Source organism: Camelina sativa, chromosome 17 (genome assembly GCF_000633955.1).
Source record: "Camelina sativa cultivar DH55 chromosome 17, Cs, whole genome shotgun sequence".
NCBI classification, from domain to species: Eukaryota; Viridiplantae; Streptophyta; class Magnoliopsida; order Brassicales; family Brassicaceae; genus Camelina; species Camelina sativa.
In genome coordinates, this window is record NC_025701.1 from 12765344 (window position 1) to 12793226 (window position 27883).

At 38.8% G+C, this 27883-nt stretch overlaps 6 protein-coding genes and 1 pseudogene across 9 annotated transcripts in view; 2 read left to right on the forward strand and 5 right to left on the reverse strand.

Moving 5' to 3' along the window:
* Nucleotides 630-4372, forward strand: LOC104756929 (proline-rich receptor-like protein kinase PERK10). The gene is made up of 9 exons (XM_010479588.2): nucleotides 630-1025; nucleotides 1302-2359; nucleotides 2612-3022; nucleotides 3106-3192; nucleotides 3291-3361; nucleotides 3449-3525; nucleotides 3612-3759; nucleotides 3839-4000; nucleotides 4096-4372. The coding sequence occupies exons 2-9, from the start codon at nucleotides 1369-1371 to the stop codon at nucleotides 4288-4290; spliced, it is 2142 nt and encodes a 713-aa protein (XP_010477890.1). The 5' UTR covers nucleotides 630-1025; nucleotides 1302-1368; the 3' UTR covers nucleotides 4291-4372.
* LOC104756930 (probable phospholipid-transporting ATPase 12) lies at nucleotides 5481-11427 on the reverse strand. 3 transcript variants are annotated; one of them, XM_010479591.2, is made up of 13 exons: nucleotides 11201-11427; nucleotides 10491-10927; nucleotides 8912-10257; nucleotides 8719-8829; nucleotides 8413-8644; nucleotides 7794-7838; nucleotides 7617-7705; nucleotides 7406-7514; nucleotides 7096-7305; nucleotides 6887-7012; nucleotides 6716-6814; nucleotides 6424-6615; nucleotides 5481-6333 (listed from the first exon to the last, which is right to left on the reverse strand). In XM_010479591.2, exons 2-13 carry the CDS (start codon nucleotides 10893-10895, stop codon nucleotides 5743-5745), a joined length of 3555 nt encoding a protein of 1184 aa, XP_010477893.1. In that variant the 5' UTR covers nucleotides 10896-10927; nucleotides 11201-11427; the 3' UTR covers nucleotides 5481-5742. The 3 variants fall into 3 exon arrangements, with proteins under 3 accessions (XP_010477893.1, XP_010477891.1, XP_010477892.1); XM_010479589.2 differs by having other exon boundaries at nucleotides 10491-10931; XM_010479590.1 differs by lacking the exon at nucleotides 11201-11427 and adding an exon at nucleotides 11053-11160 and having other exon boundaries at nucleotides 10491-10931.
* LOC104759433 (F-box/kelch-repeat protein At1g24800-like) lies at nucleotides 12025-13188 on the reverse strand. Its single transcript, XM_010482359.1, has one exon. It carries the CDS (start codon nucleotides 13186-13188, stop codon nucleotides 12025-12027), a length of 1164 nt encoding a protein of 387 aa, XP_010480661.1.
* On the reverse strand, nucleotides 14038-14384 carry LOC109129888. Its single transcript, XM_019238906.1, has 2 exons — nucleotides 14335-14384; nucleotides 14038-14254 (listed from the first exon to the last, which is right to left on the reverse strand). The coding sequence occupies exons 1-2, from the start codon at nucleotides 14382-14384 to the stop codon at nucleotides 14038-14040; spliced, it is 267 nt and encodes an 88-aa protein (XP_019094451.1).
* On the reverse strand, nucleotides 16725-17912 carry LOC104759434 (annotated as a pseudogene).
* On the forward strand, nucleotides 18781-21922 carry LOC104756931 (probable isoprenylcysteine alpha-carbonyl methylesterase ICMEL1). The gene is made up of 11 exons (XM_010479594.1): nucleotides 18781-19360; nucleotides 19510-19586; nucleotides 19704-19773; nucleotides 19882-19962; nucleotides 20064-20138; nucleotides 20265-20366; nucleotides 20455-20595; nucleotides 20930-20995; nucleotides 21105-21248; nucleotides 21338-21428; nucleotides 21520-21922. The coding sequence occupies exons 1-11, from the start codon at nucleotides 18951-18953 to the stop codon at nucleotides 21670-21672; spliced, it is 1410 nt and encodes a 469-aa protein (XP_010477896.1). The 5' UTR covers nucleotides 18781-18950; the 3' UTR covers nucleotides 21673-21922.
* The window catches only part of LOC104756949 (phosphoenolpyruvate carboxylase 4-like), a 6313-nt gene continuing 537 nt past the window's right edge, over nucleotides 22108-27883 (reverse strand). Inside the window, exons 2-20 of one of the 2 annotated variants that reach the window (XM_010479617.1) lie at nucleotides 27309-27472; nucleotides 27044-27158; nucleotides 26802-26879; nucleotides 26643-26711; nucleotides 26481-26559; nucleotides 26314-26390; nucleotides 26130-26225; nucleotides 25817-25958; nucleotides 25599-25727; nucleotides 25416-25483; nucleotides 25026-25289; nucleotides 24678-24803; nucleotides 24491-24592; nucleotides 24273-24419; nucleotides 23952-24050; nucleotides 23773-23861; nucleotides 23483-23609; nucleotides 23197-23403; nucleotides 22108-23116 (exon numbers count right to left, since the gene is read on the reverse strand). In XM_010479617.1, coding sequence (XP_010477919.1) covers nucleotides 22292-23116; nucleotides 23197-23403; nucleotides 23483-23609; nucleotides 23773-23861; nucleotides 23952-24050; nucleotides 24273-24419; nucleotides 24491-24592; nucleotides 24678-24803; nucleotides 25026-25289; nucleotides 25416-25483; nucleotides 25599-25727; nucleotides 25817-25958; nucleotides 26130-26225; nucleotides 26314-26390; nucleotides 26481-26559; nucleotides 26643-26711; nucleotides 26802-26879; nucleotides 27044-27158; nucleotides 27309-27472 — 3003 coding nt within the window. In that variant the 3' untranslated portion in view covers nucleotides 22108-22291. Of the gene's footprint in view, nucleotides 23117-23196; nucleotides 23404-23482; nucleotides 23610-23772; nucleotides 23862-23951; nucleotides 24051-24272; nucleotides 24420-24490; nucleotides 24593-24677; nucleotides 24804-25025; nucleotides 25290-25415; nucleotides 25484-25598; nucleotides 25731-25816; nucleotides 25959-26129; nucleotides 26226-26313; nucleotides 26391-26480; nucleotides 26560-26642; nucleotides 26712-26801; nucleotides 26880-27043; nucleotides 27159-27308; nucleotides 27473-27883 lie in introns of both variants that reach the window. The other variant, XM_010479616.1, reaches the window with a different exon arrangement.

The window sequence follows — 27883 nt, forward strand, 5'->3', positions numbered from 1 at the left end:
CCAATGGTACCATATGTTATGTGTACTAGAACTAGATATTCCAAATTGTGAATTATTTACAACCCCATACCACAAAGGGATACTTCTTTATCGCTCTCAATTGCATTACAAACCTTTTTTGTTCTTTTATGTCAATGTATTAAATAATTATGTATTCGCATATGCTGGCTATGGTAAGTCTATATAAAATTATAAATGCAAATATAGCAAGCTTGAGTGAAGAATTTATTGTACTAGTAAGTCTACTAGACAAATAAATATATAATCTCACTCGTTAATGGTTGAAAGTTTTACTTGTGTATTTTAAAATATCCAATGTTAAATCTTTTTACGATTTTCGTCTATTAAAAAAAAATATATTTGTAGTTTGGTAAAGATTTCTTTTAATCATAGTTAACATTTGTTTTTTTTTTTGTTCGACAAAATCATAAGTTAACAACATACAAATTGAAAATGGTTTGCATATCGAAATCGCCAATATCGAAGGTGTGATTTATTAAGCATAAATAAGTAAGAAAAAGAAAAAGGTAATAATAATTTATTTTGACCATTGATTTGACGTTGCAGTAAAGCATTGTTTCCTTTACGATGGATGATGATCATCCATAGCAACAAAAATATCAATGCAATTTTTTTTTTTTTTTTGTCTTTAACTTCCTAAAACGATTTTTCTTATTTTCCTACCGCTTTGTTTGATTGATGCGCACAATATTTTTGTCTTTTGATTCATCATCCATCACCCAACTTTTTTTGTTTTTTTTGTTTCTTCTTCTTCTTCCCCCTCCACAGAGAGAGAGGCTTGACAAAGTTTAAACCTTCATCTTCATGTACCCAATTTTGCTTAAGCTGAGGTGAAAGAGAGACTCAGAGAGAGAAGTTGCTTACTTGGCTTTTTAATGGCTAACACTACTACTACAGTTGGGTTTTGAGAAGCCGAGATTTTTCTTGTTCTTGCGAAATTGTGGTGTTTAAAGGAAGAAGCTTTTACATAGATCCTCAGTTGTTTGCATTTGTCATCTAATCAGGTAATCTTTGGTTCATCTGTAATTTTGTATTTTGGGTTTTGGCTTCACGATCTGGACCTGGTTATCTTATAACAACATCCTTTTCTCGGGTCTCTGTTTTGTATTGAAAGCCTGTGTCAGAACTATAGGGTTCAGTCTTAAGATTAGCAACAGTGTTGGGTGGTGCTGTGTGATTTTAGTTTGGTCAAGTTTGGTCCTTTAAGGTTACACTGTCAGTAGTATTCTCAAAAGTCTGGGAATTTTAGTTGATTTGTTTGATTTTCATGAAATTTTCAGGGTTTGATTGACCAAAGAGTAGAGTAGAGTGGTGATGAAAATGTTAGAATTTGGTCTTCTGGTTTAGATGGCAACACCACCGGTACAGGCTCCTACGGAAGAGGTCTCACCGCCTACTCCACCAGTAGTAGTGTCACCTCCACCATTGGTGTCACCTACACCATTATCACCGCCTACTCCACCATTGGCGTCGCCTCCGACATTGTCCCCGCCTCTTCCAATGGCCTCACCTCCACCGCAGCCGTCGTCTCCCGGTGATGATGCTACTTCCCCAAGTAGAGAACCCATTAATGGCAATTCACCGGAGATCCTAATCACTCCAGCTCAATCTCCTCCTCCTCCTCCGGCTCCGGTGACCCCAGTGTCATCCCCACCACCAGAACCTTCTCCCTCACTACCTCCACCAATTGTAGCTCCTCCTCCTGCTCCTACATCACCCGACCCGCCAATAATCGTATCACCACCTAAGAGCTCTCCCCCTCCAGCTGATCAGCCTGTCATTTTACCCACTCCGTTACCCTCACCACCCTCGATACCATCAGCTCCGCCACCAGGCTTACCAAGATATTCACCTCCTCCACCTACATTAGTCCCACCATCACATTCATCTCCACCTCCGCCATCACTTCCTCCTCCACGATATCCAGAACGTCCTCCTCCTCCACGGGATCCTCAACGTCCTGAGAAACCTCCTCCACCGGAATCCAAACGTCCTGCTCCTTCATCTCCTCCTCCTCCACCAAAGGAAATTACCCCATCTCCCAAGTCATTACCCTCACCACCACCCTCAGTTGTATCCCCGCCTTCGCGTCCTCAAAAGTCTGTGCCAGGTTTTGATAACCCATCTCCAAACAACCCTACTCCTTTGACAGATAATTCCAGCAGCAGTTCTGGTAATGGTACAGCGGTTGTCGTGGGTGCAAGTATTGGAGTGGCCCTCTTGTTGCTTTGTCTTATTGGACTTGTTGTTTGCTGCTTGAAGAGACGTAAAAGGAGGCCCTCAACCATTGGTGGTGGCTATGTTATGCCAACGCCTGTGGATTCCTCCCCAAGATCAGGTAAAATTTACAGGTTAATCTATTTTATTAGGAAGTGTTAGTCTTTGTCATCCTTACAGTGGCTTAGCAAGCATGGCACAAAGAAGTCTTCTTGTATGTATTGATGGTTGGAATCTTAGATAATACAGTTTACTTTAAACCAAAAGTTCATGGTTCTTTAGAGATTAAGATAGTTTGTGTCAAGAGTTCATAGTTATAGTTATTGCTATGTATATTTGATTATCAGTATTTCTCCACCTTTTTGTTATCCAGATTCAGTGCTTATGAAGACACAGTCATCCGCACCTCTAATGGGAAATCGTTCTAGCAATCGAACATATTTTTCACAGTCAGAACCTGGTGGTTTTGGTCAATCGAGGGAACTGTTCTCATATGAAGAACTTGTCATAGCAACGAATGGATTCTCAGATGAAAATCTATTGGGTGAAGGTGGATTTGGTCGTGTGTATAAAGGAGTCTTGCCAGATGAAAGAGTGGTTGCTGTTAAACAGCTAAAAATAGGTGGAGGCCAGGGTGACCGAGAGTTCAAAGCCGAGGTTGAGACCATAAGCAGAGTACATCACCGGAATTTGCTTTCTATGGTTGGATACTGCATTTCTGAGAGCCGGAGATTGCTTATTTATGATTATGTCTCTAACAACAACCTTTACTTCCATCTTCATGGTAAGCGAGATTTCAGGACATATCATCATTAACACTGCCCGTGTTAAAATTGCTGTCTTATACTGTCTTGCTATGGTCTTTAGCCGCAGGGACTCCGGGTCTAGACTGGGCAACACGTGTTAAAATTGCTGCTGGTGCGGCTCGTGGACTAGCTTATCTCCATGAAGATTGTAGGTTGCTGTGACTCTTCCATAATTTGTGGGAAAAAGGTCCTGATGCTATTTTATGGTTCTTGGGTACTAATATATTTGATGGTAAACTTTGATAGGTCATCCTCGTATCATCCATAGGGACATCAAATCATCCAACATTCTTTTAGAGGATAACTTTCACGCCCTGGTATACATCCACCTACTCTTCTGAACTACAAAGCTGCTGATAATTAAGATCATGGGTTTTAACAGTGTTTAATCTCTCATTCTCTAGGTTTGTGATTTTGGCCTTGCAAAGCTAGCTCTTGATTGTAACACACATATTACAACTCGAGTTATGGGAACATTCGGGTAGGTGGTGGTTCTCAGGAGCAAAACAGTCTTTCTGTATATGTTGCACATCCTGCATCTACTAAAGTATCTGTATAATGTTTCAGATACATGGCTCCTGAATATGCATCAAGTGGCAAATTAACTGAGAAATCAGATGTGTTCTCCTTTGGGGTTGTTCTACTAGAGTTGATCACTGGACGTAAGCCCGTGGATACATCCCAGCCTCTGGGAGATGAGAGCCTTGTTGAATGGGTATGGCATAAATAAGCAATTTTAACTGTTTGAGAATAGAACTGTTTCTTCAATCCAATGTTTGCATTTGATGTTTCAGGCTCGTCCTTTGCTTAATCATGCCATTGAAACCGAAGAGTTTGCAGCTCTAGCAGATCCCAAGCTGGCTAAAAACTATGTTGGTGTGGAAATGTTTAGAATGGTTGAAGCAGCTGCAGCCTGTATTCGCCATTCAGCTGCAAAGAGACCTCGAATGAGTCAAGTACTGACATTTTCTCAAAAAAATCATATTAATTTCTTCTTCATTCCACCAAATATAATCTCACATAACAAGCTCTTAATTGAAAATTCTTACAGATTGTTAGAGCTTTCGACAGTCTAGCTGAGGAAGACCTCACCAATGGGATGAGACTAGGGGAAAGCGAAATCATCAACTCAGCTCAGCAGTCTGCAGAGATTAGATTATTTAGGAGAATGGCTTTTGGCAGCCAAAATTACAGTACAGATTCTTTCACTCGTAGTAGTAATATAAGCAAAGATGAAAACGTGTAAATATCAGCAACAAAACACATTGCATAATGATTTTTCCGAGAAAGAGATCTTGATTAACTTCAGATTTGGATCATCTGTTTCATCCTTGATCTAAAGAATTGAAGAAACCAGGAGTTTGGGGGATCATGTGGATGAACACATTGCATAGTAATTTCGCCTTAAAACATATCTCAAAGCATATCAATTTTCAAGTTCCAATCCTTAAATTCAGGTCCTCAGGTTCTTCTGGTCCAAATCTGTGGATGAACAAGAATGGAAATGAGACGAGTAAATTGTTATGTTGGACACAACATTGTTTCATTTTTTCTTCCCGCTCTGATGTTACTGCTCGTTATCATGTCCTCTCATTATCATGCTTCTTTATGTTATCACCAAACTCTTCATAACGTGTGTCACTGTCCCTCACATGATACATATGGTCAAATGAATCAATTTGCCAAATATAATATGAGAAAAGACCAGTTCACCCTTTTCCCGAACTACATTCATGTTGGGGAATAGTCTCAAAGGGAACAAGAACTTAATCAGCTACAGTTCTTTTGACGTCCAAGATTCCTAAATATGCCGGTAAATATGTCTCAAACCCCATGTGATTTCTATAATATTTCTGTATATCTATATCATCTCTGTAACCTTGTAGTTTTTGTGCATATCAGAGTGATGGAAGAAGATTGTGGTGCATTTGCAGCAGACTGTGTTGTCCTGTCATGCTGCTGCCAGTGCCTTGTCTTACAAGTCAGTGTCTTCGTCTTCTTCAAGATCCCATGTAAGCTTGCCAAGAAGATGAAGAAGTTTGTGAAGAGAAGATCTCAGAAAACCTTGCAACCAACAATGGAGGACGTCAAAGAGGAGCATTGTTCTTGCAACGGGTTTGACTTTGAAGAAGGCTCATCTGGATCATATTGCTTCGAAGATATTGAAGGAATGTTGCAGGAACTGTCGATGAGCAAAGGGATCTTGTTTGGAAGCTTCTGGCGCCACGAAGAATTTTCTGGCGTTATCGATTTCAAATAGCAACATAAATTATTATTTGCTCGTCTGCATCCGTTGTGTTAATTTAATCAAGAATCCAGAAAATAAGCGTTAAGGAGGCACACCAAATCAGGTCTCATTTCTCAAAACATCAGTAGAAGAGAAATGTAACAAAGACAAAGGTTGTATTGTATATCCTTTATCTGCACTTATCTAACTGATGTATAATCGTCCACTGCTTTCTAATAATTAGATGTTTCTTTGGTCATTGTTTTTACCTGACAAGGATGCAGGAATCAGAATTTACACCTCTATGCTATACAAACCAGTTAAATAGCCTCTGTTTTCATAGTGCCTCTATGCTATACAAACCACTTCTTAATCCCAGTATATAATTTTCATGGTCTTATTTACATCCTGCAAAGAGACTAAAACCCAAATAATCTGAGGAGATAAATATCAGTATTCGTCCATTAGCTGTCAAGATTCTGGCTGATAAGAACTCATGACCAATGGCCTTGCTGATCTCTGCCTCTCCATTTCAAAGTTCCCAGAGTTGCTGCATTGATCCTCGTATCTAAGAAGCTGTATGGTTCCATGAGACATTGGGAAAAACCTCATCTGAATAGCAGAGAATATGAAGTAAGGCATCATTGTCGACAGCACTACAAAGAGAGTGGTGATCCAGTAAGAAGGTGCAGGCGCAAGAGCTTCAAGAAAGACCATATAGGCATCTTTAGATACTCTTATTGGAAGGGATCCGTACACCATCAGGAAAATGTACCATAAACCAACAGATCCCCAAATGACGAGATGTTGGATCAGTGTGAAGTAACTGATCGTCAATACCATCTGCAAACTCACAACCCACACCACACATGTGTACATTGTTCCCCCTAGAATATCTCTCCCTGCTGTTTTCCCTTCGTGGTTGAAAGCTTGAGATTCAAGAGAGCTTTTGCAAAGAAAGAAAATGATAATTGCACTGCAGAAGCCATGGGACATCCAACTGAGTATTCGGCGCCAACTAAAAAGGAGATTCTGTACACCTTCTTGGTACAATACGGGGAACTGTGACAGCAAACAAAGCAAGACTTTGGTTAAGAAATTCTACTTGACTGGTGAAAGATTAAGCAGCTGTTTTGATTTGAATGACTATACCTTGAGACAAAATGGTGCAGATACATCCTGGTCGAAGATGCCCAAACATATTACAGGAAGAGACGTGAAAAAGACGCTATAAAGAGATAGATACCAGTCATTGTAAGCCGGTGTCGCTGAAAATGATGTGTATGCCTCATATAAGAAGAGAGTGAAACCAAATGTAATGTTCTTGTAGAAGAAATAACAAATCTGCATATAAGAACAGACAAATATTGAGAAAACTAGTCATAGTAAAGGAAAGTGAGACTGAAGATCAGCGTCAATCTAAATTTGTAGGTTAGACTTGTACCATTTTTGAGATCCGTCTGTAACACCAGTGTCCATGGACCAGTAACAAGCGCTCCAGATATCTGAATTGAGCAATGGCAATGTCGCTGGACATTACAGCCTGGAAAATTATAAGGATTAGTAAAGAACCAATAAAAGCTGAAAATAGTTGTTTGTTATTCTTTTATCGAACCTGCATTCCTTCCACGCCGCTGATCCCAACTCCTATATCTGCTTCCTGAAGCATTCCAACATCATTTGCGCCATCACCAATTGCCAGTGTAGTCTGACCGCTTCCAGTTTTGACTAGTCTTGTTACCTATGTAATATGAGTCATGAAAAAACCTAGGAACAGAAGCTAAGTATATGACAATTGTGATGGAAGATAAAGTAAGAACTGACCAGTGCCTTCTGTTTTGGTGATGAACGGCAGCAAATCACTGAAGCACAGCCAATGGCCAGCTCAAGGAAGATGCCTTTCATATCTTCCTCCAATGCATAAGCAAGTGATTTTCCATCAATGATTAAAGCAAGAGCCTTAGAGTTTCCACCAGACGCTTTCAGCTGAGCCTTTCCACTAGTTATCTGATACAGTACATTTTCTTTTAAAGCCTGCAAAAAAATAGCCAAATGGATTCGTTCATCTACATAATCACTAGTAGTAATACTAATCCATCCCCATCATATCAGTGTTCCAAAAACTTTGTACTACCTCTGCAATGGCATCTTTTTCTCCGGATTTTTCCAACTGCTGGATTTCAGGGGTCTCCAAGTTAATTATGATCTGCTTCATGTCTCGTCTGAGCAAACTACAAGCGAAGCTGTCAAAGATACACATGCACAGGTGGGTTCAGAGAGTGATTAAGATTGTATGCACAAGGCTCAAGAGTAAACATAATCTGGTTGTACCCAGAAATCAATACCCAATATTGATAGCAGTCTCCATCTTGTCTCCAGTCAAAACCCAAATCTTAATTCCTGCTTGAGCAAGCTTATCAATGCAATCAGGGACCTGAATGAAAGGAAAGAGAAAGAGAGAAAATACTTTCAATATTCTTGTTCGCCTCTGTAAAACTCACCAATCTATAAATTAGCTTTACCCCATTTTGAAGTTTATCCTCAACAGCAGTAGCTCCAAGAAGAACCAAGTTTCTCTCAATCTTCTCTGTTANTTTTCTTTTAAAGCCTGCAAAAAAATAGCCAAATGGATTCGTTCATCTACATAATCACTAGTAGTAATACTAATCCATCCCCATCATATCAGTGTTCCAAAAACTTTGTACTACCTCTGCAATGGCATCTTTTTCTCCGGATTTTTCCAACTGCTGGATTTCAGGGGTCTCCAAGTTAATTATGATCTGCTTCATGTCTCGTCTGAGCAAACTACAAGCGAAGCTGTCAAAGATACACATGCACAGGTGGGTTCAGAGAGTGATTAAGATTGTATGCACAAGGCTCAAGAGTAAACATAATCTGGTTGTACCCAGAAATCAATACCCAATATTGATAGCAGTCTCCATCTTGTCTCCAGTCAAAACCCAAATCTTAATTCCTGCTTGAGCAAGCTTATCAATGCAATCAGGGACCTGAATGAAAGGAAAGAGAAAGAGAGAAAATACTTTCAATATTCTTGTTCGCCTCTGTAAAACTCACCAATCTATAAATTAGCTTTACCCCATTTTGAAGTTTATCCTCAACAGCAGTAGCTCCAAGAAGAACCAAGTTTCTCTCAATCTTCTCTGTTACTTCATCTATCAGTGCTTCTCGATCAGCACTAACTGAATTCTTGGCTTCACTGATTCTCTCAGTGAACACCTCATATTCATTCTCGTCGAGTTCACGATAGGCAAGTATCAAAGTTCTCAATCCAGCATCAGCATACTCGTTCACATGGTCCCGGGTTTCCTTTTCATACTTTCTACCGCTTTCGGAAAGTCTTTCAAACATGACACTGGACGATAAACGAAGTTGAAACTAAGTTCGAAAAGAGATTTATATCTGAATTTCTAAAGTCGGGATCCATACCTGTCTGCCCCTTTACAAAGTAAAAGCAGTTTGCCATCTTGATCCTGCACTATTACTGACATCCTTTTCCTTGAGCTACTGAATTCAAGAACGTTCAGGACTTTATACAACCTGCAAGGGAACACTTTCACTAAATCCAGAAAGGGACAGAAGCTTGTGATGGTATACAATAAATGAGAGAAGAAGAACCGACCTTTCAATTCGTTCCCCAGTCACCGGGTCTAGCTCTCTGACGGATATTGTTGTTTGAGTTCGAGTGAAAAATTCAAACCCAAGCTCCCTTGCTGCAATAACAAATGCTGCCTCGTCCGGTGATTCAGCCTCGTAGGAGACCTTTCCTGTATCTTCATCCACTTCAGGTATAACTGTATGGCATACTGCCAATAATTGGAAGAATTTCTGAATGACATCAGCATGCGTTTCTGTGACCCACTTTCCATCCATTATCCTTTCATCTCTAAAGTTGAATCCTTTCACAGCCGGTTCTGCAGCAACAACATCCTCGGTACTAATTCCATTGCTCTGATTCCCCAAAGCAGAACCTTTTCTCCTATCCATAGCCATCTCCACCTCTGTTACACCACGTCCATAGGCTGTCCCAGCAATAGAACACTTGATGAACTCCATGGAGTTACAAGTCAATGTTCCCGTCTTATCTGAAAGAATTGTACCCACTTGCCCAAGTTCTTCATTCAGATTGGAAGTACGTGCATGTGCTGGTTTGTCAGCTTCCTCATAATACATATGGATATCCCGATTGATGAAGACACTCTGAAGAACCTTGACAATCTCTATTGAGACATACAAGGATATAGGAATAAAATAACTGTTTAACATTAGCGCCGTTAGAAAGTGAAACATTGCAGCCATATGCACCCTCTTCGGGTCAAAGAAGATGGTTGAATCATCCGGTTTCAGATACCATCTTTTCATTACGCCATTCTGGAAATCTTCTCTCGTTGATATTCCAAATAAAATCGAACCAAAAAAAGCTAATGAAATCACCATAAGGAACATCAGGTAAATAATCTTATCCATCTTCCTCTCGATCATGCTTCTCTTAGACGGAGGCTCTGTTGAATTCTGGACAACTTTTGTATCAGGTCCTGTGAAGATAACAACCCCATAGATATAGTCTGTGTTCCTGAGTTTTGATCCCCTCAGAAGAAGCTGCTGTGGTGAGAGAGGGTACTTTGCTCCCTTGAGCTCCATAGTACCAATAAATGAGTACAAGTTAGCATTCGGGTCTTCACATTTGATAAAAGCCTCAAAGTCCCTGAAATTGAGCTCCTCGCGCAATGACAATGTTACTTCTAGTCCTTGTTTAAGTTTCAGATTTGTTTCCCCGTCAAGGTTCATTGTCTCTACATAGCAAACAGCATCCTCGTAGCTAGAAGAAAGCAGGACAAGGTCTGCCGGAAAAAACTCGTTTTTCTCTACCTTCAATATATCTCCAACTCTTAGTGTCTTCCATTCCTTAAGATCGAAATTCCCATTGCCTACGTGCGCTCTAACTTTTCTGTTATTCACCTCAATATCCTAAAAGCATGGAAATTTCCAGATGATGAGAAAGATATACAAATGAAAAATAGAGTGATCCAACCTAATGCAAAAGCAATACAACTATCCCCAGTTATGAACTATGTAGCTTAATCCAACATATAACTACGGATACGGAACAAGATAACAAACAATCTATAGACACACAGCATCCTATTAAGATCATCTAATCCAACTCTAATCAACCACTCAGACAAAATCATTCAAAGTACCTGTTGTTTCCGGCGCCAATCTTCTACACCCTCTTTAAACATAGTAGCTAGGATGACGAAAGTAAGCGGAACAATGGCGCTTACAGCGGTATAAGGCGCGAGAGGAGTAAAAGACAAGATCCCAACAACAAGGAAGTAGAAATTGGCAACTCTCCTGAACTGCTCAAACAAAGATTTAGGGAGGAAAGTGGTGAGAGTGTACTTGGTAGTCCGAACATAGTTGTCACAGTAAATTCTTGATTCAGCTTCAGGGGAATCAGGCTGGTTACAGAAAACCACACGAGAGAAACCAGATCGTCCAATTTTCGAATGGTCTGGCTTGAAACAAGCTTTAGCACCTGTCAACGTGAGAAGCTTGCTCAACAGTATCTTCCTTTTGCGTCTCCTTCCACTTCCTGCTGCCATTGTGTGTCTTTCTCTCTCTCTCAATTCAACACCTGACTGTGTAAAAAAAAAAAGAATCAGACTTTCAGAATCTCTAAAACCCTGAAATTATATTAAAGTAATGTCTATTGAATAGGAGCAAGAAAGGCCAAATTTTGCAGCGTCTCAAGAGCATTACACTGAATAAAGTTGGGATTTTTTTTGGCTATGAAATGACGGTAACATGTGAAAACAGAGGTACCCAGAGAACAAAATCGTTGAAAGGATAAAACTTTAGGGGAAATGGACAAAGAGAGAAGAAGAAGAAGAAGAAGAGACAATGATACCTTTGATTGTATTCGACGACCTCGTAGTTTTATGAGTCTCTTCTTGACCTTTTCATTTCCCGAGAAATTTCTCGGAAAAAATCTGGTGAAGAGACAGACAAAGGATATATCTAAAGATGAGATTTTGTGGAAATTATAGAAAGAAATCTGAAGAGAAAAGGGTAAAGAATCTGAAAGATTTCAATCTGTAATCTCTTAATTTGTAAACTGGGTTGGGTTGGGTTTTAAATGCATGAACAAAAAGTCTTGGGGTTTTTTAATGCATCAACTTAAAATATTGGAAATTAAGAATATTTATTAGACTTTTTTGAAAATTTCGTGATTGGTTGGTTGACCTTATGTAAAAGAAGATTTTGTTTCTATAATGTAATTATTTCCTCCTTCAATGTCAATATTTTTCTTGCATAAAAGATCAATAAGCAAATCATCAGTTTTCCAATAATAAAAAAAAACTTTTTTGTTTTCGAATAAAATTGGAGATGCGTGTGAAGAAGAATGAAATCAATCATGCCAAGAACGTTTAAAAACAAAATCAAGAGTTTAAAAGCGCACATATGAACAAAACTAAACAAAACAAAAAAAAAAGGTTTTTAATCAATGGTTCATGTAACAGAAACCGATAAATATAATAATACCATGTACTGTGGAAGGTGCGCATGCACTTCTCATTGTACGACTCAACATAAGTGACTAGCTAGCACAATTAAAAGAACGAGAGCTAATTAAAAACAACATAAAAAAACAAAAACATATGTCTTTCATGTAGATGATAAATAGAAACGAAATCAATATATCTGATAGATTGGAGTAAACAAACAATTTAATCATCTCTTTTCTTCCTTTTGCGTGGTCATGGTTGGTTGTATTTGCACTAAACTTGGAAGATAAGAAGAAGAGTACACGACAGGTTCCTCCATACTGGGACTCCCTCTGAAACTCACAGTTTTTAAGTATCCAACTCGTCCACTGATAAAGGCTGTGGGGTATTCAGCGGTCTTTGAGGGTATAAGATCGTGTAAACCGGAAAACACAGCGACGTTCTCTTCCACGTCAATGAAGAAGGCTCCAACTCCCTCGTTAAACCGAGCATCAAGGGTAATGTGTTGGCTTAAATCCACTATTAAAAACTTGCTCCAAGACAAAGCGTTGGGCTCAATCATAATGGTAACCCAAATCTCCAATTTTTCCTTATAATGCATCTGATATAGCACAGCGAGCTGCTCTTCTCGAACACATGAGAGAACCACTGTCACTTCATCATAACAGCAAGGCTCTTCATCTTCATCACACGGAAAAGGCAGACGCGGTACAAGGCTCTCTCTTGTGAAATCAAAACAAAACAAGATATGTTTGAGTCCATCTCCAGCCGCTTCTAAAGCATCAAAGTAGGTATTTCCCTTGGCAGACACGCCTTGACAAAACTCTATTTCCCAGTCGGAAGTGACCTTGAGAACCTTCCATGAATTAGAGCTCAAGTCGTAGATTTCGTACTCAACAAGGTTTTTATATTTATCATCCAAAAACCTCAAGATCTTGTGGTTACGGTTGTTCTTGTCATATCCTAGAGCGTACATGTCTCCTATGTGGAACTTTGTTCTTGGTGCGATCCACCTTGTTTGTCCCAGATAAGGGTTCCACACCACGAGCCTAGACTTGTCCTTGACGACGCATAACAACAAGCCGTTGCAGTGAAAGACTTTAGATATTTCGACTTGATTGAATATATCTACCTGATTTACAGATGGATCCACCAACTCGTCCTCTCCCTTGCGGATTCCTTGAACATCGATTCTTAATGAACAGACCTTAGACTCATTCGTCATGAACCCCACACACTGCTGCCTTGCCGCTGCTTCACCCAAAACCCACTCTTTGGATAAAGCGTTCCATAATTTGCAAGTGGATCGGACTGCTCCCAGAGATGTTATCGGAATCTTGGTGAATATCTTCCCTACCAATTCCGGCGGAAGATCGCATATCATCGTCATTCTTTTCAACAAAAAGCTGTAATTGTACAAATTAGGGTTTTGCCTTTTACTCATGTTTGTTGTATACATAAAGACCAACACGCTGCAAACTGGATACTAGGGTTTTTCTTTTATATAGACAAAATATGTGAGTTCTTGTCCCTTTCCTTTTTCCTTTGATAATATTGTTGCATATTTTTGTAACGTGCCATAATCCTTGTTCGGTTTTCGAGTAAAAGAAAACAATTTTTTTGACATCAAAAAGAGAAAGAAAAAAAAAAATATTCGATGCAACCATGGATCCTTCATTATTTCGCCGGTTCTTGGCAAGAAATACATCTTCGATCCTTACGATAGATTAAAATTCTCTGTTCTTGCTCCTTCAAAAACAAATCATCGCCTTCTCTTTTCTCCTAAAATTGTCCAATGGCACCACCAAAGTAAACTTCTAGCTTCTCCTTTGTTACTCTCTTCTTCATTCTAGCTTCTCCTTACGCAGCTAGCTGTTCCTGTTTGTTCTACAAATGTAACAATTTTGTTTGTGTTTCGATTTTTTCAGGTTGAAGCAGCTGATCTTGTTGTGACCTCAAAAGATGACTTTGATGATGTACGCACCTCATAAGTATTTCTGACTCTTTCTTCTGTGTTTCAAATACGGACACTTATTTGTGTGTTTGGTAATGTGTAAAATAACCAAGAAGCTAAGCTACCACAGTTAAACCTGCGGCTAATGATTCTTTTTTTTTTTTATAGGAATGTGAATATCATTAAAAAATGAAGAGGTGAGGTTTTACAAAAGTTTAACCTACTACAATGTAGCCTTGCCAAAAAAGAAATAAAAAACAAGAGATACATATGCAACGTTGGATACTAGCGAATCCAAAGGATCATCAAATTACGGAAGTGCTTCCTGTGATTTCTCGCAGTTATGGTGTTTCTAATCTCCCTGTCTATATCCTTGAATATTAACTCGGGAGGGATCGAAACCTGATTATGGAGGAGGTGGTTTCTCTGTTTCCAGAGATGATAGATCGCTGCCTGGGCCACCAGTTTCCGAAGGGTTGCTGGAGCAGTAGCATATTTTATCCTTGTCCAGGCGATGAGGGCATCCCAGGTATGAAAAGAGTGTGGTGAAAGGTGAAGTCTGTCTTGAATGAGAGCCCATACCTGTTCACTGAACACACATCTAAGCAGGAGGTGCTCCCTGGATTCAACATAGGTAGAACAGAAACAGCAGTTGTTTGGAATTTGCATTCCCCAGGAAGCTAGCCGATCCCTTGTAGGTAACCAATTTGTTCATCCTTATAAAGATGGGAAGGTGGCCAATTTGTTCTCATACTTAATTCTAATAACTTTTGGTTTTCTATTCGCTTAATTAGCTAGTGTTGTTTATTTACTAGCTGTTGATTTTGTTTATCATGTATATATGAATTTCAAACGGGTCCCTAGTTACCTCTAATTTTATGTAAATAGAAACCTATGCTCCTGCTACTAGCAAGGCTGCAAGCTCTGATGAATTAACTTCTATACTTCTACGAGATCTCATGATCATCACGTTTATTCAGATATTGGCGTTAAATGTACTAATACAACTTGAATTTATCTGTGCTAATAAAACGTAATTAATTAGTCTTTTTTCTATTTTATGTTTAATTAAGAATCTTTTCGATCAGCTTTTTATGTCCTATATTTCATTCATTGACATTAACCATGTGCATGTTGTTTATTTTGGCCGGTTAGTGAAGATGACAAATCTTCACAGAAAAAGGCTAAAGCAGATATAGATACAAAGACGTCTAGAATACAGTGATTTTAGCGAGGAATCTGATGAAGAGGAGAAAGAAATTTAAGCTAAACTATCAGGAACGTACAGACAAACTCAACCAAAGTCTCTTTCTATACTGGATAGAAACCACAAAGAACAAAGCGAGGCAGACATATTTCAGCTAATCAGACAAAGCACAAGACACGGGTTGACCAAGTTTACTTAACTTATAAGGCTGGTTAGTTTTTAAAAAAACCAAAATTTATTTTCAACTGCACGATATAGGAATCGATCAATGAACCTATAAGTGATTCTCAGGCACTTTAACCACTAGACTACTAAGGTACTTTGACATTTTCACGGCCAGTTATTTACTTAATATATTTACGTCCGCAAGCTTGCCTTACTTAGCCTCATGCCCGGCACTGATCAGAACTGATAACCCATGTCATGTTTGCTTGAGAATGGTGCAACAACAATTCATAATAGTGTCTTTTCAATTGAACGAGAAGTTACAAATGCTAAAAACTTGAAAAAGATTAGTAAACTTGAACAAGGTAATAATAATTAATTAATCATCTAAGGTCAAAAAAAATAATAATTAATCATCTGGTTTTTTTCTTTTGCCCGGTAGGTTGATTTGCACTAAACTTAGAGAATAAGACAAAGAGCACACAAGTGGTGGACAAGAAAACTGAATATAAACAATACCTAATAAATTTTAAAATTTGAAATTTCATCATTCAATACCTAATAAAATTTGAATTTCACATATAAAATTTAAAATTTGAAATTTCATCATGCAATACCTAATAAAATTTGAATTTCACATATAAACAACAAACTAGTTGTTTCACCCCAACGTATTACGTTTGGGCCTTTTGTTGGGCTTATTACTAGAAATGTCGGAAAAAAAAAACCAAAGAATTTCCCCCTCCCACCCCCCATGTTATGCTTTGCTTGAGGATGGTGCAACTACAGTTCATTATATTATGTGGTAAAAATAGCAGTTTGATGTAATGAATTGCTATAAAAATATGACTAATGACACTTTTGTGGTAGATGTTACAGTTTGTATTATTTAATTAAAAATGATTAATAATTATGATTATTAAAAAGTATTAGTGAATACATTTAATAAGATTATAAAATATATATATATATATATTAATAAAAAAATATTAATAAAAAATTATAATATATTAATAAAAATAACTACATGCATTTCATAATATTTACAATCTTATGATATTTAGATCTATGCCTAATTTGATTTCAAATGATAAAAAAAAAATTGGCAAAGTATAAGAAATTCAAAATAACTAATAAAGAAGTTATTAAATAAAATTAAAAAAAGAAAAATTTATTTTTATTGATATATGAATTAAACAAAAAAAATTGTTTTACATAACTGTATTTTCATTTTTTTAATTAAAAAAAATAGCTAACTCAACTTACCACATCCTAACTCATGAAAATTTCCATGATGTTGAATAATCTTTTAAGTTAACAATTTTACAAAGGATATACCTCAAACTTGTACATCAACCATAACACATGAATACATGATTATTCAAACTCAACTTCAAAAAATTTAGTTTTGTTCTTGATTGGTAACATTTTTGAATAAACCTTGAGTTAAGTCCATAACAAATTATAATAATCTTTGCAACTCAACTTCAACAATTCATGTTCCAATCAGAGCCATAGTGTCCTTTCAATTGAAAGGGAAGTTACAAATGCTAGAAACTTGAAAAAGATTAGTAAACTTGAACAAAGTAATAATAATTAATTAATCATCTGTTTCTTTTCTTTTGCCCGGTAGGTTGATTTGCACTAAACTTGGACCATAAGACAAAGAGCACACAAGTGGTGGACAAAGAAACTGCCCGGTCTTGTCAGGTTTCCCGAAATCTGGAGATTCTCGGAAACTCACGGATTTAAAGTACCCATCATCTCCAATGATGAAAGCTGTATGGTGGTACTCAAAGGTCTTGGTGGGTTGGAGGTATGTTTCCTTTACATCGAAAACCACAACGACTTTCTCCTCCTCGTCAATGAAGAAGCTCCCAGCTTCAACGCCAAACTGGAAGCCAGTGAGTGGTCTCATATCCACGTTCAAAAATTTGCTCCATGACACCGCATTGGGCTCAATCTTAGTCGTAACCCAAATCTCCAATGTAATTGGATGCAACCGCTGGTATAGCACAGCGAGCTGTTCGTCTCTAACACAAGAGAGGGTCACAGTTTCTTCGACATAAGAGTGAAACGGAAGAGGCAGACGTGGTCCAAATCTCTCTCTTGTAAAATCAAAACAAATTAAAAAATCTTCAATCTCTCTTATGATCATTAAATTTCGACCAAAATCTAATTTCTCTTGAGCAAAAAAGTAAGAATTTCCCTTCAACGACACGCTGCGTTGATAAAACTGTATTTCCCAGTCGGGAGTGACATCGAGAACCCTCTATGAGTCAGAGCTCAAGTCGTATATTTCGTGATTGAGAAGGCGTTCTCTAGGATAATCCACAAACCTCAAGATTTTGTGGTTACGGCGGTTGTTATTATGCAAACTTGTTCTTGGTGCTATCCAATTTGTTTGCCCCAAGTACGGGTTCCACACCACGAGTCTCGAGTGGTCCTTGGCGACGCATAGGACTAAGCCATCGCATTGAATGACTTTGGATATATCAACTTGATTAAGTAGATCTACCTGCTTTATAGATAGATCAAACAACTCGTCTTCGTCGTCCTTGTCCTTGCGGCAGAGATGGAAACGAACTGAGAAAACCTTGGAATCCATCGTCATGAACCCTAAAAACTGCTGCCTTGTCACCGCTGCTTTACCCAAAATCCAATCATTGGTTAAATCGTTCCATAATTTGCAAGTGGATCGCACTGCTCTCAGAGATGTTATCGGAATCCTTGTGAGTATGTTCTCCCCAACCAGTTTCGGTGGAAGTTGGCACATCCTCTTCGTCATTCTTCCAACTCTCGGCAGATCGACGCTGGACAATATTAATTAGGGCTTTCTCTCTTTTACTCTTCTCTCTCTATACGTATTTTTTTTACACATACAATTAATTACGAAATATATATGTCACGTACGTTCTTTCCTTCCTTTTTTTTTCTCTTTTCTTTTTCGTAAAAACATACTCTTTTCCTTTTCCTATGTGAAAAATTTATTCAATATGTTTTTTTAGAAAAATCTTTGGTAACAATATTATATAGTATTTTTTATATTTTTGTATGTGGTAGAGGACAGCTGACAAGGTTGCACCTGTCCATGCAAGATCACGAATCACGATCAAGAACAACTCAAATTTTCACTCCCAGTGAAAGAGACTTCAAGGTAATGAGAGACGAGAGGATATATATAGTATAGGAATCTGCATCTTGTGGAAGCACATGAATTTGAATTGGCAAATAACATAACTAATTAAGAACAGTACAGAGAGTTGTTACTTTTTCTTGGTCTCCGATTATATTTCTCTAATATTGCTTCCTTGGATTCATTTTGGTCTCTAGCAACAACAACATCGTTTTTTCTCTTTACAATGAGCCTGTTCGTTTCGTCGCTGTAGGTAGCTGCGGCTGCGGCAGCCGTAATCATTGTTGTTTGTTTGGTTGCCGCAGGTACCTGCGGCATGACGCTGCGGTAAATGCTATTTCTGATTTTGGACATTAATTAGATGCGGCAATTAAAAATGTTGCGTTTGTCGCAACCGCTGCCGTTGCCGCAGCCGCCAGCATCAACGAAACGAACACGCCCATTTACTATTATGCGGTGCGTTTTATTGTTTTAAGCATTTTGTAGTCTAACTGGTAGACAAAAAGCGTAATAACAAATGTCAGAAGAAAAGACCCAATTGGTTCATTGCGGTTAACTGACATTTCTCCCAAAACACCAATTCCCAAATTTTGTCATCTCTCTCCCCTTTTACAATTCTTTCCGATTTCGTCGGAAATTGAAAAGGAAACCCTAAAATTAGCCAAAAAAACGGATCCGGAAGTGAGGAAAATGCCGTCGCAGATTCTCCAAATCTCACAACTTCCACCTAAATCCTCATCATCATCCACGCAGATGATGTTCAAGTCTTTGATCTACGATGACCCTTCTACGACCCTCCTCCCTTCTTCTTCTCGATTTGATGATAACCACAACTCCGTTAAGCCTCTCCTCTCCCGCGCTTCTAGCTTCAACGGCGCCGTCACTGCTACAAACGGTGGTGGGTTAACTGGCTGGTTTCAAAACAGACGGAGACGATCTAACAGCGATAACTGTCTCTCTGCGTTTCAAGATCATACTAATGGAAGCGACGGTGGTAATAGCGGCGGTGACCGTCAAACTATTGGTCAGGAGGTTGGCCACGCCGCTGCAGAGACCTTCTTGTTGACTCGTCTTTGCTTGAAGCTCTTAAGCTATCTTGGGTATCTCTCTGTTTCCTGTTTTAGATCCGTTCTATCTATCGAAATTGGCTCTTTGATCTTCTTGGGCATTTTTAAATAGATGATCTTTTGGTTTGCAAAGGTTAATAATGATTTGGTTAGTCACTGATCAAAGAAAACTATTGATTCAGGGTAGGTTATAGATGGATTACAAGATTTATGGCACTTGGATGTTATGCATTTCTACTAATGCCTGGCTTTATTCAAGGTTTGAACTTTGTTGACATTTTTATTGTTGGATCTAACTAATCAGGGCTTTATCTCTGTTTTTTATGAGTTAGTAACCTTAAGTTTCATTGCTAAAGGTTTGGAGTTTACTTTGCAGTCGGATATTACTATTTTTTCTCTCCTTACGTTCGCAGAAGTATAGTTTACGGTGATCAACCAAGAAACAGGTCACAATCGCTTTTTAATGGTTTTGTTCATTTCATGAAGATATTTTAGATTTTGTATGTTGATATGATATGATCTAAGTGTTTTTTTTTTTTTTTTGGTTTCTTTAGGCTTGACTTGTATCTACCTAGGAACTCCAATGGTCCAAAACCAGTTGTGGCGTTTGTGACTGGTGGAGCCTGGATTATTGGGTGAGTATGATTCCCTATGAACACTACTTTTCATCTTTATGCGTTGAGGAAGAGGAAAAAGAACTGAGTATTTCCTTACAGAATGTCTTGTGTTGAATCAGTTATAAAGCGTGGGGTTCTCTTTTGGGACAGCAGTTATCTGAAAGAGACATTATTGTGGCATGCATTGATTACAGGTAGTTATGCGTGCTTTTTTTTCTTTTTATTTTTTTCTGCACAATGAATGTGGTGGTTTCTTGTCATATTCCATCAGTTCTCGTTTAGAGTTTCTCGATCTCATTGCCAATATCTCTATCTCACAGGAATTTTCCGCAAGGATCTATTAGTGACATGGTCAAGGATGCTTCTTCTGGCATCTCATTTGTTTGCAATCGTATTGCTGAGTATGGAGGTGATCCGAACAGGTATTACTCCTGTCAACAGTTCTTAGACATGGAATTTCTCAAGTTCTAGAGTTCGTGCTCACTGTTCTGTTTTTTTTTTGTGGTGTAGAATTTATCTGATGGGTCAGTCTGCTGGTGCACATATCGCGGCTTGCACCCTTGTAGAGCAGGTCATTAAAGAGTCAGGGGAGGGGGATAGTGTCTCTTGGAGTAGTGGACAAATAAATGGTTACTTTGGTCTATCTGGAGGGTAAGCAGGATCCTTTCTTTTGCTCGAATAACAGTTGTTAGACAGTGACCATACATTGTGGAATTCAGAGATTGGGTCAAGAAGTTGTTAAAAACAAGTTAATTTACTTATCTGAGTATAGATCTATGTTCAACTCCAGTTCTTATTTAGCCACCAAGGTCTTTTGTAGAAATGCTAGGCAATTTATTGAACCCTGAGGAAGTGGTCAAATATTAACGTAAAGAAGCAAGTAGATTCCTGCCTTCTATCCAACTAAAGCCAAAAAAATTCTAATGTGAGGCCACACATAATCTGTTTGTCTATTTTTAACAAACTTCGTGATCGTGATCTACAGGTACAACCTTTTGAGCCTTGTGGACCACTTCCATAGCAGGGGTCTGTACCGTTCCATCTTTCTAAGGTATAATACTTTCTCCTTTCAAATCTTGGTGTTGCCTACGCTACTCAACCTGGCCAGTAGAGCAGCCTGGAATTTTACAGTTTTATTTGTGACTTTTGTTTTTCCTCAGCATCATGGAAGGAGAGGAATCATTAAGGCAATATTCTCCTGAACTAGTAGTGCAAAACCCAGATCTCAAACACATTATTGCTCGTCTCCCACCTATTATCCTATTCCATGGTACTGCTGACTACTCCATCCCTTCAGATGCAAGGTATGATTAAATTTTTGTGTGTACTTGTCTATCTTAGGTATTTCAGACGGTTGATGTGATGATTGAACTTCTTGTCATTATCTCTGCAGTAAATCTTTTGCGGAAACCCTCCAGAGGCTTGGAGCGAAAGCAGAAGTGATCCTTTATGAAGGGAAAACTCACACGGATTTGTTTCTTCAGGTACAACGGCTTGTCTTTTGTGTTTTGATTTTAAATGTTTGGCCGTACAAGAACCTCAATATTGATCTAGAAACTTGGTTATCTATGTTAGGATCCGATGAGAGGTGGCAAAGACGAGATGTTTGAAGATATAGTATCAGTAGTTCTGGGAGAAGATCAAGAAGCTACTGGTAAAAGCGTAGACAGAAGGCGTCTTGTGCCTGAATTCATGTTGAAGTTGGCTCACTGGGTCAGTCCGTTCTAACTCCGACACTCTTATCTCCCAAAAGATCAGATGAAGTAAATTCCTTTTTCCAAGATACTGACACGCCAGTGTGCATATTACTTAACAAGGAAGCAGATTCAATATACTCTAACGACAGATGTTTGAACTTTGATGATGAGGAGGAATTGATGATATTGTATCCCAGTTTGCATTATTTTGTCATACAGTGTGTTATTTGTAACAACAAATGCAGTAAAGAAACAAGTCTTTATTGACTTTTTTTGTCTCATTAGACTATCTTCGGTCTTCTCCTTTCTTCTCTACTCATTCATTATTGGTTTGGTTGTACCTATTTCTGGGCAGCTGTTGACTTTTCTACCGTTATACAAAGTGCCAAACCAAAGTCATTAACCAAGAAGTTACGAGAAAACAAAGCCAGCCAAACGAATTAAGCTGGAGTCCTACTAAAACAAATGGACTTAAACTGTTCGTGATTCTATTGCACTTCACTACTTAATATCCAACGGTTTAATGTACAGAACAACAATAGAAGCAAGGAAGTGGAAAGATGAAAAGAAGAAAAGGAGTCATATGCAGAGGTTTGTCTGCGAGCACACACAGTAGTTCAAAACAAAGCAAAATGAGACCAAAGTGTGTCTTAACCAGTGTTCCTCATTCCAGCTGCAATACCGTTAATGGTGATGAGCAATGCATCCCTGAGCTTATTGTTGTCATCATCACGTCTTAGCCTCTTGAGGATCTCAACCTGCAGCATGTTCATGGGGTTCAAATACGGAAGTCTACTCTCTATCAGCTTTTTCAGGCTTCGATTATTCTCCGAGAGCTTTTCATGGCCGCTAATCACAAGTACATACTTCTCAGTAGTCAGCAGTTCCTTTCTGAGCTCACTACCAATTCCTCTTCTATTCTCTGAGACAAGCTCTTCATCGTAGTGTTTGGCTATTGGAATATCTGCTTTAGCTAACACCATCTCTATAAGGTCTATGGTCGACTGAAAGAAGGGCCATTCTTTGTACATTGCTTGGAGATCATCAGCGTGACCCTTCTCACAGACTCCTTTCAGACCAGCTCCTACACCAAGCCAAGCTGGAAGGACAAACCTTGTCTGTGTCCAGGCGAAAACCCAAGGGATAGCTCGAAGATGTCCTATCCCTGATGAGCTCTTTCTTCGTGTTGGCCGGCTTCCAATGTTGAGGAAACCAAGCTCGGCCTGTGGTGTTGCCTCTTGGAAGTAGGTAAGGAATTCTGGGTTTTCATAGACCGTGCTTCTGTAGTTTTGACAGCTTATGTTTGAAATATCTTCCATTAGGCTCCGCCATTTTTCTTCTCGTGGTGGCTGAGGAGGCTGCAATGTAGCAAGTAGAACCGCGGTTGTGTAAATCTCTAGCTGCCTAACAGCCGTCTGTGGTAACCCGAACTTGGCTTGCACCATCTCACCTTGCTCTGTGGAACGGAGAGTACCCTGCAAAGTCAATGCAAGACTGTACGTGAGGACTTTGGCTGAAAAATGAGAAAGACTGTCCATATGGGTAAGTAACTTACCATTACAGACCCTGGAGGTTGGGATTGTATGGCAAGATAAGTTGGGCCACCACCTCGCCCAATACTCCCTCCTCGTCCATGGAATAAGGTAATTTTGATTCCAAATTCATTGCAAGCAGCCACAACATCCTCCTGGGCTTTGTAAAGTTCCCATGCTGCAGTAAAGCGTCCAGCATCTTTTCCAGAATCCGAATATCCAACCATCACCTGCACATAATAAAGTTGTAAATCTTTTCAGACAGAGCATACCCCAAATACATAATTGGTTGAAGTCAAGCATATCTACCTCTTGGTGGGAGGTGTGGTTCTTTTGGATGTGTTCTCTGTACCAATCGATTGATAGCAATTTTCTTATTACAGAGCCAGCGCCTCTTAAATCTTTCACCGTCTCAAAAAGAGGCACCACTCGCAGTCTATCATATAACAAAAATAAATCAGCATACTAATAACTTATGCCATCAAATTGAGAGACAAAGACATAGACAATAACCCCCAGATGAAATCACCAGTATATGTAAGTATGCATAGGGAAAATTGATTAACAAATGAAGTATTCCTACAAGAAATTAAACTCACGTTCCAGCAGGACATGGTCTTCCCAGCTCGCCACTGACGGCAAGACGAGCATCTTTCTGCAGAAGCTCCACAGCGAGGACATCACTTGCCTACAAGTAGCAAAAAATCAATGTCATCAGCTACTCGTCCAAGTTAGCTTCAGCAAAGAAATGACTGTGAAAGACTGAAAGCTTTCATACATTTGAAGCCATAGAAATCACGTAAGCTCCAAGTGATTCACTTCCTAGCTCAGCAGCAACCCGGAAGGTATCTAGTACTTCTTTTACTTCAGGACCAACCTGAAAAGTTCAGTAGTTTTCTTAATGGTGTTAAACACACAAAAATACAGATAACGTGATCAGAGACCACTTTCGTATCATCATATTGGCCTTCCTACATACAAGTTATTTGATTAATCCTTTTGGTCTAACAGTAAGATAAGCTGTAATTACTACCTAAAATTCATAATTCTTTTCAGAGTCATGAGACTAACATAAAAAGAAATTCACAGTGAGTGTTACCTCAATATTTGGAGGGACAAGGGGTCGTTTCCCTTTCAACTCTCTTGTCAAAAACTCCAGTTTCTTATCTTCATCCCATTCACTATATGTGCCCATGTCCAAGTATGTCGTAATTGCATCCAACGCTTCAGAATGCCTTGCAGCTTCCTGATTAATGAATCCTAGATCAGACAGGTATCACAGAAAGAGAGCCAAAACAAGAAGGAAAAGAAACGCACCTGGCGCAAATCAAGTTTCATCAAAACCATGCCAAAGGTAGCAACTCTACGGATCAGATCAGAAAGCCGGCCATCGGCTAATACTCCGGCATCAGATGATTGCTGAGAAAAGAACAAATTTCACGTATCAAGTTCATGATTTTTTAATGCAATTGCAAAGACAACTTCGCATCAAGCAAGATCATACCAGAGATTCATAGCAGAGGAGTAGCGGTTCCAGAAGTTGGTCTGATGTTTCATAGTAATCCCAAGGATCGTATTCACAGGGGAGACCCTCAAGAAGAAGTTCCAGAAGTCTCCGTGTCTTCAGAAGCTGTAATCACAAATCATTAATGGTAAGAGTCATTTTACTCAAGATAATAGAATGTCTCAAGATGGTTTAAAATTTGTAATAGTGAGAAGACTGGTAAATTATTTACAAGTAGCTCAAGATAAATGCCCTGGAAAATTAGACATGAACTCTTTTCACATTTTTACGATGGTAAATCCGGCTCTTTGCATGAACTTAATGAGAAAAAATTAGAAGGATCAGCACCTTTTCCTTTACTTCTCCAAGAACAATCCGATAAGGAGCAATTCCAGCTCGTTTTGGTGGAGTTGGTTCTAATAGCTTCTGAAAACTGGTCCTCCCATTCTGAGACTCCGCAAATAGTTTCTTCTGAAGAAGTTGAGAACTCGAGGAAGAAGAACCTCGGGGAGTAAGACTTTGCTGAGAGCCATTAGAGTTGACAGAAGTTCCATTAGCTATCCTTATTTGCAAACTTTGGCCTGAGCCATTACTAGAAATCCCCTGAACGTCCTATTTAAGGAAAAAAAATCAAACGAACTATCAAAAACAGACAAACTCAGCCAGAGTATATTTACTGGATACAACCATACAGAACAAGAAGTCAAACGTATGTCAGTCTTTAAAGCTATGCTTCACCTGACGGTTGAGTGGCATATAATCTGTCACAGGAACTTCAAGTTTGGGATACTGTGATTCACCACATTCTGCAAGTAGGAGATTGGAAACTTAGTAAGACGAGGCGTGAATATAGAAGAAAATCTGTATGCATGCTTGAATAGTTTTATAGAAAGAGGGCAGCCTATGCATGAAATCATTTACCAGCGCATGAGGGGAGGTCAGCTCTAGGTGGAAGTTGAGTAGGTAGAGATAAGCCCTGCTGGGTTGGACCTTTTTGTTGGCTTCTACCAACATTTGGACCCCTACTTTCAAGGTGATCTTGAGAAGATGCTTCTGAGGAGAAAAATGAACATATTGAAGTTTTGTGTTCTCAAGAATCAAGAAAAAACTGAGACGTTAGATGTCCCCCAGTAGCATACCTTTTTCAAGAATCTCATCTGCCAATCTTGATAATCTATCGCTGCATCGATTCATAGACAATTCAAATCTTAAGCTATCGATCTCTCTTATGTACAGATCAATAGCCATCCACCTAGACATTAGTGATACTTCTTTGGTGACCTGACAATTTATTATAAAAACCATGTGTGTTAGCAAGTTAATCCTAATATTTCTCTTTACCAGCCATATAGTAACCCTATCTTAAAACAATGTAGCAATACCACGCGAAGCTCGCATTCTCAATACATAAACTGATTATTCAGGGGAAAAGGAAATATACTGAAGGCTCACCTTCGCCGTGACATTTGGATTTCCATCTCTATCACCACCCATCCAGGAACCAAACTTTATTGGGGTACAAGTTAATGGGAGTGGCTTTCCCGTGAGCTGAAGAGGACATAGGGAATGTCATTGTGTCAGTATCAAGTCACTTTAGCAATCAGACTTTGCAATAAATGAGAAAAACAAGTAAAACCTTCTTCAACGAACTGCTGACACGACGCAAGTAATGTGGTACAGCTTTCCAAAGGGATTGTTCAACAATGTTCAGACCTGACACAAGGGAATAACACATGCTTGGAGCAGAACCTTGGTTTATCAAAGTAAACTTTTTAGACAATTACAAACTTTTAGTTAGCATACCAGCCCTAGCTTCATCCACAGGAGTAGGTTTCTGACGTCTAAGTTCATCAGTCTGCCACAGTGAAGTTATCTCCCTAACCTTTTAAACGAAATGAAATTATTAGCAATACTACTTCAGCAGAGAGACTCGGGGAATATGTCGAGGAATGAGGCAGAAAGTACCAGATCCTCAATAACCGTTTCTCGATCTTCAAGTCCAAGGTCTGGTCTATCGTTATATTCTAGAAGATGCTGCAAGTAGTATCTTATTTCAATTCAAAAGTCCAAAGACCATAAACCTAAGATTGCTAGCAATCAATGTCAGCATTAGCAAAAACTTACAGCCATTCTAATATGTTTGTACTGCAAGGTTCGCCGGTTGATTTGAGTGGGGTGTGCAGTAAGAACAATTTCAACCCCCTGTATTGGATAAAGTTTAGTAAATTGGCTTTACTTTGCATTGAAATGGGAATCTTTGAACTTAATCTTGCAGTTGAAAGTTACCAATCTATCAGAAATATCGAAACAGGATGAATGGTAAAGATGAAAAGAGTATCACAGCAAGAAAAAACAATGAAGTATACCTGCTTGCAAACTGTGTCGTAGAGCTCATCAGGGGAAATTCCACCTTGCAATAGCTTACTGAACACATCGTTGCATGATCTGGAAAGCTGTGGAACGTTACAGACTTTACGAACTCTGCAATTAAACGATCAACCAATCGTTAGGCTTCAAAGAGGGGTTAAGTAAAGCAAAACATAAAATTCTCCCAAGTATCTTTGAAACGACGATCATAGACTAAAATGCTTTAATTCATTTTGATATGTGGAGGTCACTTATAGTTAACACCTGTGATGAGTTTCAGCAATCCCCATCAAATTAAGAAAATGGCTGAACGCACGAGCCAGTGTCAATGCTTCCTCCAGTGACATCTTGGATATTTCAGAAGTCAGTTGCTTCTCCAAAAGCTCAGCTGTATCTTCAATACCAGCAAGACGAAGATTCAAAGCACTCTGAAAAATCAAAAAGCCAAACCAATATAGTATCATCATTCACAGGGTCGACGATAGCAAGAAACTTCATCGTAAGAATCCAGAATCCAACAAAGGAAAAACGATAACAAAAACGCATAAACCAGATCTTAAACGAATCGAGGAATCTCGAATGTGTGAATCAAAAACACAAACACGAACAACAAACCAAAACACTTTTCGTCAACCACAAGCAATTCGTAAAAAACTATATTTCCATTTCCTTTTCAAACAAACCGATCGGAGGTTACATACATGAATCATATCGTTCTTCCACCTTCTATGTACAAAAAAAAAAAACGGATCAAACACTGCGTCAGAATCCATTCTCAGTTCTCCAGACGGATCGGAGAAAGAACGGTACCGCTTCTCAAAAAAAAAAAAAAATCACAA

Bases quoted from the DNA above. Each gene is read 5' to 3' on its own strand.
- LOC104756930 (XM_010479591.2), bottom strand. From the start codon at position 10,895: ATGGCAGCAGGAAGTGGAAGGAGACGCAAAAGGAAGATACTGTTGAGC. The intron at 7,839-8,412 runs GTTCTTCTTGGA...GAGAGAAACTTG, and splicing joins AGAAGATTGAGAGAAACTTG to GTTCTTCTTGGAGCTACTGC. The intron at 6,334-6,423 runs GTATAGTCATTC...TTGCTGTCACAG, and splicing joins CTGCACCATTTTGTCTCAAG to TTCCCCGTATTGTACCAAGA.
- LOC109129888 (XM_019238906.1), bottom strand. From the start codon at position 14,384: ATGTTGAATCCAGGGAGCACCTCCTGCTTAGATGTGTGTTCAGTGAAC. The intron at 14,255-14,334 runs GTATGGGCTCTC...CGCCTGGACAAG, and splicing joins GATGTGTGTTCAGTGAACAG to GATAAAATATGCTACTGCTC.
- LOC104756929 (XM_010479588.2), top strand. From the start codon at position 1,369: ATGGCAACACCACCGGTACAGGCTCCTACGGAAGAGGTCTCACCGCCT. The intron at 2,360-2,611 runs GTAAAATTTACA...TTTGTTATCCAG, and splicing joins GGATTCCTCCCCAAGATCAG to ATTCAGTGCTTATGAAGACA. The intron at 3,362-3,448 runs GTATACATCCAC...CTCATTCTCTAG, and splicing joins AGGATAACTTTCACGCCCTG to GTTTGTGATTTTGGCCTTGC.
- LOC104756931 (XM_010479594.1), top strand. From the start codon at position 18,951: ATGCCGTCGCAGATTCTCCAAATCTCACAACTTCCACCTAAATCCTCA. The intron at 20,139-20,264 runs GTAGTTATGCGT...TCTATCTCACAG, and splicing joins GTGGCATGCATTGATTACAG to GAATTTTCCGCAAGGATCTA. The intron at 21,429-21,519 runs GTACAACGGCTT...TATCTATGTTAG, and splicing joins ACACGGATTTGTTTCTTCAG to GATCCGATGAGAGGTGGCAA.
- LOC104759433 (XM_010482359.1), bottom strand. From the start codon at position 13,188: ATGACGATGATATGCGATCTTCCGCCGGAATTGGTAGGGAAGATATTC.